Below are 17,053 nucleotides of genomic sequence, written 5' to 3'. Positions count from 1 at the left end.
TTAACACCAACAATTCATTCTTCCATTAGCAAAATATGTATATGTCACCACTTAGAAGGAAAACTGGAAACATTTAGCTCTTTTTATCTCACAGAACTGATCATAAAATCCAGACACTCTGAGTCACAGCTTGATATTGGGACATCGTCAGGTCAAAAAACTCTGCTGATACCACATGAAAAAAGCAAAACTAAACAGCATCAATTATTTTCAGAGCAACAATCCCTTCATAATAATAATATTTGGGGTTTGAATTGGCAGTCAGTTTCTAAAGACGACAATCCACTCTGTTTCTTTCCTTTCTCAGGAGAATGATCATCATTCACTGTCATAACACTTGCAAAAAACTAATTTTTCCATTGCGTATTATTTCTGGAAGACTGAAGGATTTTTTTTTCCACTTACCAATGTGAAGTTTCTGTCTTAATAGGATGTGAATTTATTTTACATGTCACTGAACACTAGTGGGTCTATCTTCTTGTAGGAGCTATACCACTGATCAAAAGAGCTTCGTATTTTCCTAGCTTGGGGATGCTGTTCTTACGAATTCAGTATCAATACATGCTATCAACAGGTAAGGAATCTCTATAAATTTACATGAGCACACACACAGTATGCATGACCTACTATGGAAAATTAGTTAAAGAAGAAAATATGTGCTTTCTGTCTGTGCCCAGAACACACAGCTACTGGAAAATATGTTTGGAGCTATGAAATTCATAATTAAGGGCAATAATCCACATCTGGAATGTAAGGTGGTAACAGAAACTCTTCGCTCTGAATGAACATGCCCGTACTTTATCAGTTCCCAGCCAGACAAGATTTATTTCCTGCAATTTAGGAGTCTGGCAGTGGCCATAGAAAAGGCTAAAACTGGATTTTGTTCCTGAGTTGACTGCACAGTTGTATGTTCATTTAAAGACTGTCTGCTGCTAGTGACGAATGCTGCAGGCAAAGGCAGTGTTCTACGTAGGGTATAAAAATTCTCCTGTTATGTGTACTGCTTCATTGTTAATGCTACTTGATAGGGCTGGCAAGCACACTGGGCATGAAATGTCATTTGTTTTAAATTTCATTAAAAAGTAGAACTGATGTGATTACTAAGAGGTATAAAATGCTATGTTGGATTGTGAAGACATATTAGACAGACTAAACATCTAGCATTTCTCATTGCATTGTTTATTCCACTACTTGCAACTTACTGCCATGTGTTAAATAATTAAGACTTCTATTTTGCCTTTTGCAAAATGTCAACTGCTCATAAGCAACTATCAGTGATATTTTTATCCTGTAGTAATCTGTAAAATCTATAAGCTTTCCAGACTTCACACATATACTTTTTAATGACAGAGGTAACTCCTACAGTACAATACACAAACTGCTGTGTTTAAAATAAAGACAAAAACCAAGAGTTGAGCAACAACTGTTTAAAAGAAAAAAACCCTCAAAGCACTAACTGAAATACTAAGTATAAATTGATGTGGCTATAAATTTCCAGTTCAACAGTTCAGAATAAATATTTATGGACATGCTGAGTTCAAGGGAAATTTTGTGGGCTTGCCTCTTCTTTCTAATGCTTTCTCTCAAAACTAAAATTGCTGTGATCTTGGGAAGAGCAACACACACGTGCACTCAAAAATAGCTACATTTGTTTAGGTTGTGGAAAAAGTGCTTACTCTGCATATGCTTTCAACAGAGCTCCACTGAACTGCAGTTGCTGGCATTCCTATTGAGAGATCTGAACAAATCCAACTTAATGTTTTCTATTAAACCTATGAGTATTTAATAGCCTCCCGAGCAGACAAATCTTTGTCTACACTTCTGTCCATTAGCATATCCCAACAGCCAAACTAGCTTGCTTTTGTGTCAAGGCACTGAAGATCTAATTCTGGCATTTTGTTTTCATTAAGTGATGCTCTTAATCCAACAGCATATATGTACCTATTGCAAATCTTAAGTTTCTCTTCCAAAATCAGAAGCTATTTATCTCCAATAAGGAGAGGTTCATGTCTAAGGTACTGGATGGGAATTGAACTTCTGGAAGACAGTTTAGTTCTGACTCCAGGCACGTATTTCTGTGTGATCTTGCACAAACCAATAAATCTCAGTGTGCCTCAGTACTCCACGTGAACGTCAAGAGGGGTAGAAATGACTATTTTCTCTGTTGTTTTATCTAGGAAGGTCATCAGAGAAGGGTCCAACTCTAGGCTGGCCTGTGTATATGTTAAATACCATCAGCAAACATACGCTAGGACTCCAGATGAATTAGGCAGTTCAACTGGTACCGTGAAATAAACAAAGATCAATACCATTGACCACAGTTCTTTAATCTGTATTTCCAACACTATCATAGTTTTTCTTCCAGTGCCCTGACTTTTAACATAACTTTGTTTTGAAATATTTGTATTTGCTTCCCTGTAGAGATGAACTGCTGAGTTATTCTTTTATAAAGGAACACCAGAATTTATATAGACAAAAGAATCAAGCTTAAATATATTGAACTCTTGTTCCAGGGTGTTCACAGAACAGAAGAGTTTCTTATTAATCATTTGCCTAAGAAGTATGGGAATGGGATATAAGTGAGTTAGATTCCAGATACAAGATACCAGATACCACCATGTGCGGGGAGGTGCTTTTACAAAGCAAAATAGTGTGCATTACACTAATATTATAAGCTTTGCAAAAATAATTTAAATAATGCATGCACCATAACTACAGGATTGCTTGTGTATTATGGGGCACATGGAAAGAATTGCAACCTCTCAAGCCACACAGTTAAAATTTGACTCTACTGCGCAGCTAGAGGAAAATTACTGCTCTGATTCAACATGAGTCGAGAGCACAGAGCTGGACGAAATAAGCTCAATATTCTGTTGCCAAAAGCCAAGTAACCACGGACAGTATTACTTAATTTGTTAGTCTTTGCTTCTTCATTCTCTTTGGGCTACATGTACAGATTGCTGTAATCTTTAAATGAAAAGTTCTTGGATACATTACACATTGGCATACAGTGTGACTTTTAGTAAGCTCAGCTGTTGTATTTATAATAGTATATTCTATAGAGTAACTTTACTATCGCATATTGAAAAGGTACAGAAAAGCAAGGAAAATTCAGAAAGAAAGAAAATAATTTATATTTCCATTTCACCTCATTCTGCACATGAATTACAAAGCCCTCTATATAAGCAATAACAACATGCAAAGCTGACTTGGAATTTTTACCAGTTTTAGCCAGAGTATTTTCAGAAGACAAAGATTGCTTTGTTCTGTCTGGCTGCAGGTTTAAAGCAATGCATTGATTTACAGAGAATAAAGCTATCTTCATCATCAGAAAGCCTAGAAAAATTTTGTTTAAAAAACAGAACATTTCCAGGTTTTCATTCTCTCATGCAGAGTGGTGAATATTCTGAAAACTTTCTTCTGAAGAAGAAAGGCATAAGAGCTTAGATCACCTCTAGAATCTCACTACAACATATCCTTAATGTGGGGAGGCTAGCCTGGAGGTTAGGTTACTAACTTGTGAGTCAACAAACATGATTTAATTCCCAACCAATAACCCGGCTGTCAAATTTCCTAGAAGAATAAATTCAACACATTTAGGCAGGCAATTCAAGACCCTTTTACTGGATTAGTCATCTCTGGGATGACCAGTCAGTGGAATGCCTTGATTTTCAGGCTCCTACTAGTGCAGAGAGCTTTGATACACAACCTCTGACAGCAATACGAGTAGCAGTGTCTTCCTCATCAAGCACTGCCCCAACATATCAACATCTCTCCTCTTCCAAAGGATATTTCCTCCATGTAAGAAAAAAAACAAAGGGATGTGTATTGACATGTGGTGCTGAACTATGAACTGGGATGACTTTTGGCTTAAAAATCATATGAAGGCAGGTTTGTCCCCAGACACTAAATAATGAAGTTTTGCAGCTTAGGCACAGAAATATATGTGCTGTTTCAGGCACCCGCTAGATATCCAGTAACCTCCAGTAACAGAGTGATAGTGGCTTACAGACTGCACATTGAAAACTGGGTACCTATGGATGGAGAATCTCACCTTGCCTGCTTTAGCTCCTGACCATACCCTTTGGTTGGGTCCTGAACCTGGTTCATTGGTTGCCATGTCTGGGCCCATCAGTAGGCCCTGTTAGAGCACACAGCCCTGCCTGCTGTGTTTGGGGCCTGTGGGACCGCAGCCCACTGGTGATGGCACAGCCTATGCATGGCTCACTCTCAGCTCCTGGCTCACTTTCCTTTGGGGAGCAGCCAGCCCTTGCTGCTCCCTGTCAGACAGACTGGTTTCTCTCCTTCATGAATGGGTTGAAATGCAGACAATTCACAGCAATGTTATTTTCTGTTCAGCATACACTTAGATGCTAAGGAGTCCAGATGTTACATGTGAAAAAAAGTATGTTGTCTGCTTTTGCCCAGTAGGTTTCCAAACTTCATACTGTATCCATGCGTGAACAGAGCCAAGTAACATGTCAAAAGCAGAATTTTTAGCTTTGGAGTCTAGGTGCTAGAGTGAGTGCAGGCTGAGCAAAACCACAATGAGTAATGATGTGTTTTGATTACAAACCTTCTCCACATATGGCCTTCTGCAACGATTCTGAATACATCATGCTTGCTATCTATTAATGACTACTTTCTTTTCCCTCAGAAGAAAGGCAGAATTATACCAAAGAGTGTGATTTTGTGTCATTTGGTGTAATTTAGGTCACACTCTCAGGTACACATTCATAGATAGTCAAATGCATAGTTTGCTATTTTACCTGCTCTCATAGTTACATATGGCACTGAACCCCTCCCTGACCTTTGTGGTTTCATCAGCCAGATGAAGGCAAGGTGCTAGAGTATAGTTTAAGCCTTGCTTATGATTGAAGAAGGCAAATATATCACTAGTTAGCTAAATGCTTGTCTGAAAATATTTCATCCTACCTTTTGGGTCAGCTAGAAAAAGGAAATTTAAAGTTTTTCCAACTAGGGGCATATTTCTAGAAGAAAAAAAAAAAAAATCAAACCACCAAAATAACTTTTCCCCATTTCATCCCTCTCACAGCATTATAGGCTATTGCAGCACAAGGAAAAGAAAGTCAACTGCTCACGCTATTCCAGTTACTAGGTCTCCTTTAACCTTTAAACCTGTTATGACTGTGAAAGGAGTCAAATGTGCAATTCCCCAAAAAAGGCAAATTTAAAACATCATAATGATAAGTTACAGTCATGTTTCATGTACCACTAAGAATATTTATTTAAATAAGAAAGCACAATGCTACATGATGAGTTTTATTGCCAGTGGAATTGACCACAACAGAGACTTATGCACTGGCCCAGAGGAGCAAGGAAGACTAGCCTGGAAAAGATGATGATATTTTTCAAATTAAAAGCAGAATTGAATAATCTAATAAGACTGTTGAAATTTGAGAGATTCATGATTAACCATCATGGGACAAGAAAAATAAGAATTATACTGACCACTTCTACCCTCTACTTACACAGACCCAATGTCTGAACATATCTTTGTTCAGCTATTTACGATATGTTGATTAGCTGTTTTTCTCTGGGGAAACAGCTAGATTTTCTTCTATTCCTTTTTCAGACATATTTATCTTATCCCTAAATGGTGGACTTCATTATTTGTCATGGCATTTATTCCATCATTACTTTTACAAAAGACTGAACTTCCTTTACACCACAATATGAATATTTTATATCTCCTTTTCCTCTGCAAATTTGTCTATACATAAATTAAGAAATTTTTCTCTGATTTCTGTTTAAGGACTACAGAAGAATAGCAAGTCCAGAAATCCCTACTAATGAAGTAAATTTTCTTCAAAATCAACCCTAGGGATATCCCTACAGATAAATCCTTAAACAAACACACTTGCCTTCTTTAGTTGACACAAAGCCATGCTTTACAATGACACATCACGGTAGTGGGTGATCACAAAACAGGTATCTACAATAAACTTTCCAGAGTCAAGAGTTTGTTGGTTCCCCCAAATCAAACCAGGAGCAGGTAGATGCAATTAAATCACACAGAATTTTATTGTCAGGTTCCTCATGTGATTTTAATTGCTTCCATCTCAAAATCCAAACTAATTGGAAACACACTACAGAAAAAGTAAAGAAAGAACAAGTGGTGACCAAGACCAGCACAAATGCATGGCCTGGCTTCAGCTAAAACAATGCTGATTTGGGTAGGTACTGCACAAAATAATAAGAGATTCTCTTTAGTTCCAGATGTATATTAGTTGATATCATAGAATCACAGGTTGGAAGGGACCGCAGGGACCATCTAGACCAACCTTTCTGGGAAGAGCACCGTCTAGACAAGATGACACCCTGTCCAGCCGAATCTTAAAGGTGTCCAACGTGGCCGAGTCAACCACTTCCCTGGGGAGATTATTCCAATGGTGACTGTCCTCACTGTGAAAAATTTCCCTCTGGTGTCCAATCGGAATCTCCCCAAGAGCAACTTGTGTCCATTCCCCCTTGTCCTCTCCATGGGACTCCTTGGAAAAAGGGAGTCTCCATCTTCTTTGTAGCTGCCCCTTAAGTACTGGTACACGGTGATGAGATCCCCTCTGAGCCTCCTTTTCTCAAGGCTGAACAAACCCAGCTCTCCCAGCATATCCTCGCATGGCAGCTTCCCAGTCCTTTGATCATCTTGGTGGCCCTTCTCTGGACCCCTTCCAGCCTGTCCACATCCTCTTCTTATAGCCGGGACCAGAACTGGACACAGTACCCCAGGTGTGGCCTGACAAGCGCTGAGTAGAGCAGGATGATGACTTCTTTATCTCTGCTGGTGATGCCCTTTTCGATGCAACCCAGCACCCTGTTGGCCTTCGTGGCCGCAGCAGCACACTGTTCGCTCATGTTGAGCTTCCTGTCCACCACAGCCCCCAGGTCCCTTTCCACAGAGCTGCTCTCCAGCCAGGTGGATCCCAGTCTGTGCTGCACTCCCGGATTATGTTTTCCCAGATGCATGATCTTACACTTGTCCTTGTTGAACTTCATAAGGCTCTTGCTGGCCCACTCCTCCAGCCTATCCAGATCTCCCTGCAGAGCAGCTCTCCCTTCTGGAGTGTCTACTTCCCCACTCAATTTGGTGTCATCTGCAAACTTCATCAGGCTACACTTGATCCCATTATCCAGATCACTTAAAAAGGTGTTGAAGATCACTTATAAAGAGGTTACAAATGTTCTAAGAACGTTCTATTATAATTATTACCATTATGATCTTTAAAAATTGTTTATGCTCCTTTAATTACAGTAGCTAGTACCAAAACAACGAAGGATAGGGACCAAATCTTTCTGCCATTGCACAGAGCGAGAGAGAACTCCTGTCCTCAACTCATTATAAATAAGCAGTCAAGGTGGGAAAGGAGATAGAAAGCAAACAGAATAATAAATTTGATAGTGGCAAATAGCACATTTCTTCCACAGTTTGGGGGTGGGTGGGCTACTGAAAACAGGCTCAATTGTACAAAAAAAAAAAAGAAAAATCAACTATGAGAAATGGCAACTGAGAATAGGGATACTGTACATCCAGTCTTCCCCAGTCATGGCCTCTTCCATGCTTAGAAATTTTGTCTGGGTGGAATTTGAGGATATTCAGCATTGTCTAGAATTTCTGAACGTCTGGCAGATTAGAGCAACTCTGCAAAAGGTCTGATCAAACTTTGCTGCCAAACATCCAGTAATCTTGGCTGTTGCCTCAGCGCATGGATAGATCAGTTGCATGGGATGGTGTACAAAGTCCAGCACTTTTGAGAATCATTACACACGCTGCATACAGGCTGAGCAAGGAGTGCTTAAATACTTGTACCTGAAAAGTCCTGAGTGCAACTATGATGGCCACAGGTGACAGGGAGACAAGTATGAAGTAAATTTGTGAGTTAAAGAGACTGAGAGACAGAATTGGAGATCACAGACCACCACTTCTGTCTAAAACCCAGAAATTTCTTGAGCAGCAACTTGAACCCCTGCAGTTTTTTCTAAAGGACATATCATATTCAAGGCAGGGAAAATGGGTCAGCACAAGGGAAGCATCTTTGAGTAATTCTGGGTGTAAATTACACTGTGTGGGTAAGCAATTTTGACTGAATCCTACCTTAACTGCCTCCCAGCAGAGCAGCCATTCCCACTTTGCCCTTGTTTAAAGCTGAAACACTTGAGTTGCTATTTCTATATGCCAATACAGAGTAATACAATAAAATAAAACAGATAAAATAATGCATGCATTATTTATGAGAACATGTCAATGGGTAAACAACCAGCACTGCTGTAAGGTAATATATTGGGAGGTCGATTACACCAAGGAAGAAGAAATAGCAGTAGAAGGGTGAAAGAAAAAAAAGCCATGTGCAATAAGCCATTCACAGCCGCCTATTTCATCTGTCTATACTCCAAAGTTTGTTTGATAAAAAAAGTTTCAGGAACTTCTGAACGCACCACATTTTTCCCAAGAATGCTCACTGGTATGTGGAAAAAAAGATTAAATAAAATCTCCAGTCAAATTGATAACTTTTTCAATTCTTTGCTCCCAAAACCATGCCTCAATGTTTCATATCAGGTTTCTGTGAATATCACAGTGCATGTCTCCTGTGAAAACATGGATCTTTCCTGAGTTACTTCCTCATATGGCTCAGAACAGGCACCCCTCCAGAAAGCGCAGATCCAAAGCCACTGGCAGCTTCATGCAATTAGCTGCCCAGTACATTTTGTAACAGCAAACATCTCATGCCAACAGCAAAGGATTTTGTGCCATGTCATCATCCTCTGTCATTATACGGGCTTCTCTCATTTCAGATCCTGCCATCTCAAATCTAGACGTACAATGTAATTAAGGCATACTTCTGGAGTGCCTGCTGACTGAGGCTTGGAAATGGAGCACACATTGCTGCTTCAAATCCAAAGCAAAGGGAAGATAAAGCTTTTTGCCATGCAAAGCTGGTGCAGCAGCCACAGTAAAACAAATTGGTTAGATCTCAGTTTTTCCATTAGTACGTAGTTGAAAGGATTTACAAATGCTGTGGGAGTGTTTCCCTTCAATGCTTCCCTACCCATTACCTCTTAACACACACATAAATGGGTCTCCCCTCTGTCTCAGAACAGATGTCAGAATCACTGTCAATCTTCCCACTGCCTCTTGTTTCTCATTGCCTGATCCCAGCTTATTTTCTCAGGCACGATGTTTCATAAAGTACCTGTGCAACCAGCAGCAGCACAAGCAGCTCAGAAGTTGACAAACTGATGCACATCATTGGACTTAACTGATTCAATAGGGTGTTGCAACAGCAGGGTGGTAGAAGGACAGCCAGAAAGCACATTAAAAAGGGGCAAAATTTGTCATTGACCTGGCTTGCCTTAAAATTTACCATCCAGCTCCATTACCTGGAGTGGGATGGAAGGGGAGGAGCAGAACAGTAACTACTCAATGGGCAGCAAACTGAACTAAGTACCCCAACATCTACTCAAACTATGGACTACATGTCAATACATCAAATCTAGCTCCCTGGGATTAGAATACCAGACTAGATTTAGTAGTTTGATATCTTGGTTCTGGCAATGAACCATATATGATGGTTCACATGGAGCAGAAAAACACCCATACTGCACTGTTGCCAACTGTGCAATGCTTTATCCAATGAGAAAAATTCTTTCCTGACCCCTAGGCAATCAGTCTGTGGTCTCTATCATGACATTCGGCTGTTCCTTCCAAGCAGAGCTGTAGAAGTATTCTTTAGGCTCATAAAATTAATGACGGCCAATATTACCCTCAAAAATTATACACATGTGCAGCCAAAGCAGGTTGAGTTAACTGCTTGCCATAATCAAATGCAGAGGTTAATACCACTCTGTACAGGGAAGGGTTTGTTGGAGACCGATGGTTCTTTGACTTGTCATTTTTTACTGCTCGACACTCCGTGACATTACAGTAAAGAACCAGAAGTAATCATGCTATATTTTTGATGTAGCAAATCTATTGCTATTTAAGTTCAGCAAAATTATGTGTGGTCAGCTAATCACATAGTTATCAGCTACAAATGCTTGTTTTGGGCAACCACCTTAATTTTTTTTTTTAAAGCAACAACCCTGCTGCAGACTATTTTATTGGTCTCAGAACTCAAAGCTTAAAATAGCAGGGAAAGATAAGAGACTGCAGTTCAGTGGTTAGAGAACAGTAAAGATTCTCATTTTTTGTTCTCCGCTTCTTGCCGCAGAAGCCTAAGTAAATCTCTCTATGCCTTGAAGTATCTTTTTGTACAGAAGTTACATGGACTAGCGAAACCTGGATGACAGCACCAACATTCACTGACTCCTTATGGGGGCAGTCACAGTGCAGAGCCTGCTGGGGCCAGTCCATCCTGCTGCTTTATTCACTCACACACATCACCAGAACTTCAGGGTCCCAGTATTGTTTTCTGCCGCAGAAAGCCAACCTGCTTTCTAAGACATCCCCAGACAGTCATGAAAGAACTTTTCAGTGCTTCTAAACACAGAAAGGGAACTGGAGGATTAACTTGCCATCTTAATACACACATGGCAAGGCTCACAAACCCAAGCAAAAGCTGAACCTAAGCCTTAATGCCAGGATGGGCCAATTCAGGCCGAGAGCAACACTTAAGCTGTGGGTATAAGCGGATGTAGAGTGGAGTCAGGGCAACATTTACATAACTGCTAGATTCTACAATGGAAACATACCTTCCCCTCTAAAGAGTTACAGCAGGAACTTAGAGCTTGATAAAGTTGTACAATATTTAGAAGTCGAATTTCTAAATATGAAGAAGGTAGTCTCAAAAAGGGTGGAGTTTGAGACATAAGACAGGCTTCAGTATTAAGTCACTGAGCCTGTAGTCTCTGAAAGACCAGTAAACAGGATACTAAGAAATCAGGTAGACACAAAAACATTGTGAAAATCTGTGGCCAACCTCTGTTGGCCATCACAAGAAAAGGAAACTTGTACAGATTTGCGGATTCCAGTGAAAAAAAAAAAAAAATCTTTCTAGGGGCTTCTGCCCAGCACTCATTAATATATGCTGCCATTTTCATGAGAGTTAGAAAAGCTAGCAAATTTAATGGCAATGTTTAAAAGCTTTATTTCATTTGACTGTACAGAAAGTTATACTATTTGCATTGGGTTACTGTGATGTTTTGAACCTTTGCTGTGGAATACCGCAGCTGAGTTTCAGAGAGTAAGAGAGACTGAAACAAATTGAAATTTAAGCTAATATATGGCTAATGATCTTGTACTTGTAGGTCTGCATAGTAATGTGCTCTGTGTCATGATTAAAGTATCCTGCACAGTTTCAGAAAGTAAAATTTAGGAACACCCTAAGCCTGAAAGAATTTGATAGGATACTCTGCTTGGATTATGAATCGATCAAGTGTTATCAGCAGCATCAAAATACCTTGTGTGATAATTTACAGATGCTTATTTGGGTGCTATGGCTGAAAAGGATTTCCCTGTCCTCTCAACATGACGTTTGCCACAGAAACGCCCATAATATTTGCTACACAGAAATAAATCTCCTTCATTAGTGCCATTGAGCATTATAAAACCCAGCGATGTTCAAATGAATTAGAAAGATAAAGATATACAATCACAATTTAATGTTGCAAAGCACTGATATTGAATAGCATTGAATATTTCAATGATTAATACAGTAGAGAAAGAATCAGCTTAAAACAAAGCCTGGTAACACTTTGGCTTGCTCTTCTTTTCCAAAAGTATCTTAAAGGCTCTGACAGACAAGCTACAATGCTTTAGCACAAGGCAGGAGATTACTGCCCTGTGCTGTTCACTTCACACGTCATGTGCAATTGAAGAACAAAACATCAATTTCTAACAAGCTGGGAACCTACAACACAATTTCATAATAATCTGGGGTGGTTTCCCTAAAAATCACCTCAGCAACTGATTGATGAACAACTGAGATGCCCATGCAGCAGACGTTCTGGGGAGCATTTAGAGAAGGTAACCTTGCCTTTGCCTTACTAAGTGGTTCCACCCCTAAGTTGGTGCTCCAGGCCAAAATCATGCTCATTACACTCGAAAGATTACGAGCTAACTTTTTATGCTGCGGTCACATTGGAAAACTGAGATATAGATAAACCTGCTAAGATTTTAGTAAGAAAACCAGGGTGGCTGTGGAAGGAACAGGAAAAAAAAAAAAAAAAAGAATTCATGTTAGTGGCAACTCCAGTTCCTTTCTACCTCCAGTTTCCTACATTTATGGGCTATTTCTCAATTTCTGCACTCCCCTTGATCTTGAATTGCCATTTCACGCAATTTATCTTACATGTCACTGGAAAGAAAAGCAACAAGTTTGACTCTGGGGTCCTCTCTTCCGTGTTCACTTAATGAGGGTACAGGATCATCACAATATCAGATTTATATCCTGTCTTGGGTTCTCAAAACGTTTGTTCTTTCTGATAAGATAAATTCCACTGCAGAGGAACTCTTTGAAGAAAATCTCCTGTCTAGCCATTCTTAAGGCTTTTTATTTTTCTTTAGCCTGACCTAGTTTAATATTTATACTGTGTGATGAAGCAGAATATCAGCAACGACCTGTCATAACATCTGTAGCCTATTTTCCAGGACAGTATGTTCAGAAGCTACTTCTATTACTAAATCTTAATAAATTGTTTTTATTAAGATGGTCCTTCTGAACCTCTGGAACATTAAAGTGACACAAGAAGCAACATTGTACTAACCAGCTGAAAATGGACCAAGATGATACAAGCTCTGCAGGCTGCTGCAGCTACCAAGTGGCAATATCCTTTCAAAATGCACTGTTGCATTCCCCCTCACCCTGCTCATGATACTCGACTAGGAGCACAAACAAAGTACGAATTTGAACCCACCAGTTGTAAACAACACAACACCATCTCCCCAACCATGTTACTTTATAAACAGCAGATCAGACAGACTCACTTTGTCGTTGGTATTATAGTCAAAAACCTATTTCTTCTTGCATAAGGTAATACTCTTTATGTCCAATTATTATAATGTGGCTTGTTGCCTGCCTCTCCCCCCAAGGAAAAAAAAATTTAAAATTGCAAGTCTGTATCTCAACCTCCAGCTAGGGTGGATTCCACTACCTGGAACTAATTCACAATGATTAAGATTGGCTGTTTCATGTCTTCAGCTGTGTTACACGTTTTTCTCACCTGTATTAGCTGAGAGAGGTAAAACAAAGCTCCTCCAGGGCAGCAAGCTGGACTGAACAAAAACCAGGCAATGCTGCCTGCATAGCAAGAGGCCAAAGTGCCAAAGACGGTGGCTGAAATTGCATCATCTTGGTTTGCCAAACCATTAAGGCAGGCTACTTGCCACAAAGTAATTGCAGATCTCACATGTATTTCAGTGAAGCTGTCCTCTTAATGTTTGGCACTTACAAAAGCACTTTGAGCAAAAAAGATTTCAGCTCTATGACATGCATGCAATTAGTATATCATCCCTGTTTTAAGGATGGAAAATTAAAGGTCTCAGCAATGCTCATATACCAAATGGGCAGAACTGGAATTCAGATCTTCATCAAGTAGGATCTGTTCCTTCAAGGAACTTAAGCCAATCAGTTTAGTTATCACTGAATCTGTCTATTTTTTCCAAGCTACTAAAAACCCTTTCCAGCCTTCAAAGTGACTTTAGAAAGGGGATAGGTATCTCTGAAAAATTAACACTTTAAAACCAGTTCTGAAAAAAATGCAAAGCAGTGATGGCACTCTAGCTTGTAAGTCATTATATTTTACAATTGTTTCCATATGACTAGTAATAAAAAGCCTGCAGAGTGCACTAAAAATTGGAAACATCCCCCTTGAGCTTTTAATTAGGAAACATGAGAAATGTAAGCCCAAATCTTAGCAACATCACATGCTTCAACTTTGATTTCACTGTACTGTTATTGCCAGTTGCAGTTGTCTGGAAAAACCAGTCAGAATTAGAATAGTATTGTGCATAGGTGTCACATGAATTAAGTAGCAACATGTTGCCATTTTTCCACTGTGTCTGCAACAAAGCAAGGTGAAATAAAGGGGGTGGGGGGGATAAAAATAGTAAGAAGGGAAATGCTTGCTGGGACTAGCCAATGTCATACACACAGAGGGTTTCTAACCGGTGCCTTAAAATCACAATAAAAGTAAGTTAATTTTTCAGAAAAAATCCATCTAAACGTTTGATAAAAATCTGTTCTTTGGTTTAAACACTTTCATTACAGTTATCTGCTTTCTATGAAAAATGCCAAATTTTCTTTAAAAAAGTCATATCCGAGAACTACTACTGAGTTTTTGTTTTGCACTTATGCTGGTTTTGGCTGAGAAGGGGTTAATTCTCCTCACTGTGGGGGTCGGCTACCTTTCCAGCTTCCCGCGCTCTGCCGCGTGGCTGGGGGGGGGGGTTGGGAGGGGCAGGGCCGTGGTGGGGACGGCTGACCCCGACTGGCCAATGGCAGGTTCATCACATACCACGTGACACCATATTGGGAGGGGCAGGTTGCAGCTCAAGAGCGGCGCGGCGTCGGGTCGGCGGGCGGCTGCGGCGCGTGCGGTTCGTTTCGGCGGTTCGTTCCCCCTCTCCCCTCCCTTCCCCCCTCCCCCGGGGCTTTGCGCCTCTCGTTGTTCTCCTTTACATTGCATTTCTGTTGTGGTTTCTTTTCATTTTAATTATTAAACTGTTCTTATCCCAACCCACGAGCGTTACCCTTCTGATTCTCTCCCCCATCTATCGGTGGGGGAGTGAGCGAGCGACTGTGTGGGGCTGAGCTGCCGGCTAAACCACGACAGCACTTAAAATCATATACTCCAAAAATCATTTTTCAGCCCAGTTCCTGTTGAAAAATCCCAGTTCCTGACCTGCTGCTTCATAAACAAATAAGATAAATATCAGATGCCCTCTGCCAGCCCTCTGTTTAAGTTAGAGTTTCATAAGTTATGAATTTCCCAAATTCCTTCTAACCCTTGCTTTTGTTACGGTGAAGTTGCAGTTTCCTGCCTCAGTCAGACAAGTCCCACCACTTCAAAGATTAAAAAAAATGCGGTCAGTTTGATGCTATAGCTGTCAGCTATATAATTGGCATGCAATCAGAGCGTGACATGGACAGAAGGAAGCTGAAAGGGCTGAGAGGGAAAGCTGGCAGCTGCAGGAAAAAGATTTGGGTTAAGGGAGGAGAAAGGAAGACAGACAGGACAAGGAAGAGATCATACCTCGATCGAAGCACGAAAGAAACATGGATGCCAGTAAGCAGAATTCAATGTCCAAAGCATGAGTGGAAGGGGAGAATCTGGGACCTACACCCCACTACACACCCTTTTAAACCCTTTGGGTTAACAGGTTTCCTTGAACAAACCAATGTTTCCTCTGCAAATGCTCTTTTTACTTTCACATTAACATGTATGGCAGGTGGTGCAGATACAAAAATGTCACAACTCTCTTTACAGATTCCCAGCTTGACTACTAGGAAGAATGTGCTGTAGCAGGGTTAGATTTGCATTACGCGTGAAGCTTCATGAACAGGCAGATTTGGGATGCAGGGAGTTGAATACACAGTAGGAGAATATGTACTCTCTGATTAGAGACAGCTCTTCAAGCAGTTTTCCATGGATACTAAACTCTGTGCCTGGCATGCTCAACTAGGTTGTACTTAGCACATACTCAGGTTTTGCAACACACTCCTCTACTCAGTAACAGACCTTTAATGGTCCTGCCTCCTCAGAACCCTGGTGTATTCTTCTTGAGTAAAGGTCCTGTATTGCAGAGGCAACTTTTCTGTCTTTGCAGCCTACTAGGCAGCTTCAGGAAAGGGCAACACCAAATGGAGAAGCCCTCCAACATCTGTTTCTTACCTTCCCCTCAAATCTCGCGGTGGCTCCCAGCTGCACTCGGATATTCCGAGGAGGAAGAGTAAATGCTGGTGCTTCAACAGGCACAGGGGGGCTGAGTGTCAGGGAAGTTTTGGAGACTCGAGTAGATGTCACCAGTTTCACATCCCCCATGATGTGGACTGTAAAACAGAAACAAATGGTGATATAGAGGTTATGATGATTAATTACTTAGATTACAGTAACAGCTAAGGATCAGATCAGGAGCAGATTGTCCTGTACACATGCTGTATTTGTATACATAGTAAGACTCTTCAGCTTAAGGTGACAAGCGCCATTTTCTGGGTGGGGAATTGAGACCCAGGAAGATTGCCTGGTGTGCCTACAGTTGTGGTCAGGGTCACAGCCTTGAGCTGAACTCGCTTTGAACTCTCAAGTCCCAGGCCAGAGCATTAACCAAAAAGTCATCCTTTATAACTGCATTAAAAGGTAATAACTTATTTCAGGAGGATATTTTCACAACGTGACTTTGATTTTCCTGGCCTGGAATACACCAAAATCAATAAGTCTCAAAAGTACAGCCAGAGCTAAACAAGTACTTATGAAATAGAGAGACCTCTGTTTGCACTGGATTTAAGTTGCAAGCAGGAATGTGGAAAATCTGATTTTTCATACCATGCTTTCAAGATCTTAAGAAATATCTGGATATCTCCCTCCAAAGAACTGCTAGTACATAGCAATACTTTTGCAGAAATTCCAAGTGTCTACTGCAAATCCTTCTACAGCACACAGACCAGTAAAATAGCATGGAGACCAAATTTCATAATGCTACAAAAATGGTATTTTAGAGACCTCCTTACAGATATCTGCTTCAGAGGGATTCTTCTGCTACATATTTCATACTTCCCAACAGAAAGCAAAAATCACTTTATTTCTAAAAAGTAAAATTTTGGGTTTTCCAGGAAAAAAAAAAAAAGTAGTAGCTGATCCTAGTATTAATTCTTTGAATTGTCTACGTAAATTAGAAGCCCTGCTGTAAAATGCCTATTTAATAGACAAGTATAACAAAGAAAATAACCTGAGAAATGCTTGACCCACCAATAAGTCATGTTGAACCAATGAAGAACACTGGGCTTCCAGTCATAATCCTCTGCCATACACACCAAACCGTGATAGACTATGAATTTATTAATCTGATTCGGTTGAAAGTTACAATAAATAATACTTGAGT

At 40.3% G+C, this 17,053-nt stretch overlaps 1 protein-coding gene across 5 annotated transcripts in view; it reads right to left on the bottom strand.

Moving 5' to 3' along the window:
* Nucleotides 1-17,053, bottom strand: part of MYLK (myosin light chain kinase) — a 224,580-nt gene that overhangs the window by 144,877 nt on the left and 62,650 nt on the right. For all 5 annotated transcript variants that reach the window (XM_075093019.1, XM_075093022.1, XM_075093020.1 and 2 more), the window contains exon 2: nucleotides 15,847-16,004. In XM_075093019.1, the coding sequence (XP_074949120.1) occupies nucleotides 15,847-15,996 (150 nt within the window). In that variant the 5' untranslated portion in view covers nucleotides 15,997-16,004. The remainder of the gene's footprint in view (nucleotides 1-15,846; nucleotides 16,005-17,053) is intronic.

Source organism: Phalacrocorax aristotelis, chromosome 5 (genome assembly GCF_949628215.1).
Source record: "Phalacrocorax aristotelis chromosome 5, bGulAri2.1, whole genome shotgun sequence".
NCBI lineage: Eukaryota > Metazoa > Chordata > Aves > Suliformes > Phalacrocoracidae > Phalacrocorax > Phalacrocorax aristotelis.
This window is presented reverse-complemented; position numbering and strand designations above follow the sequence as displayed.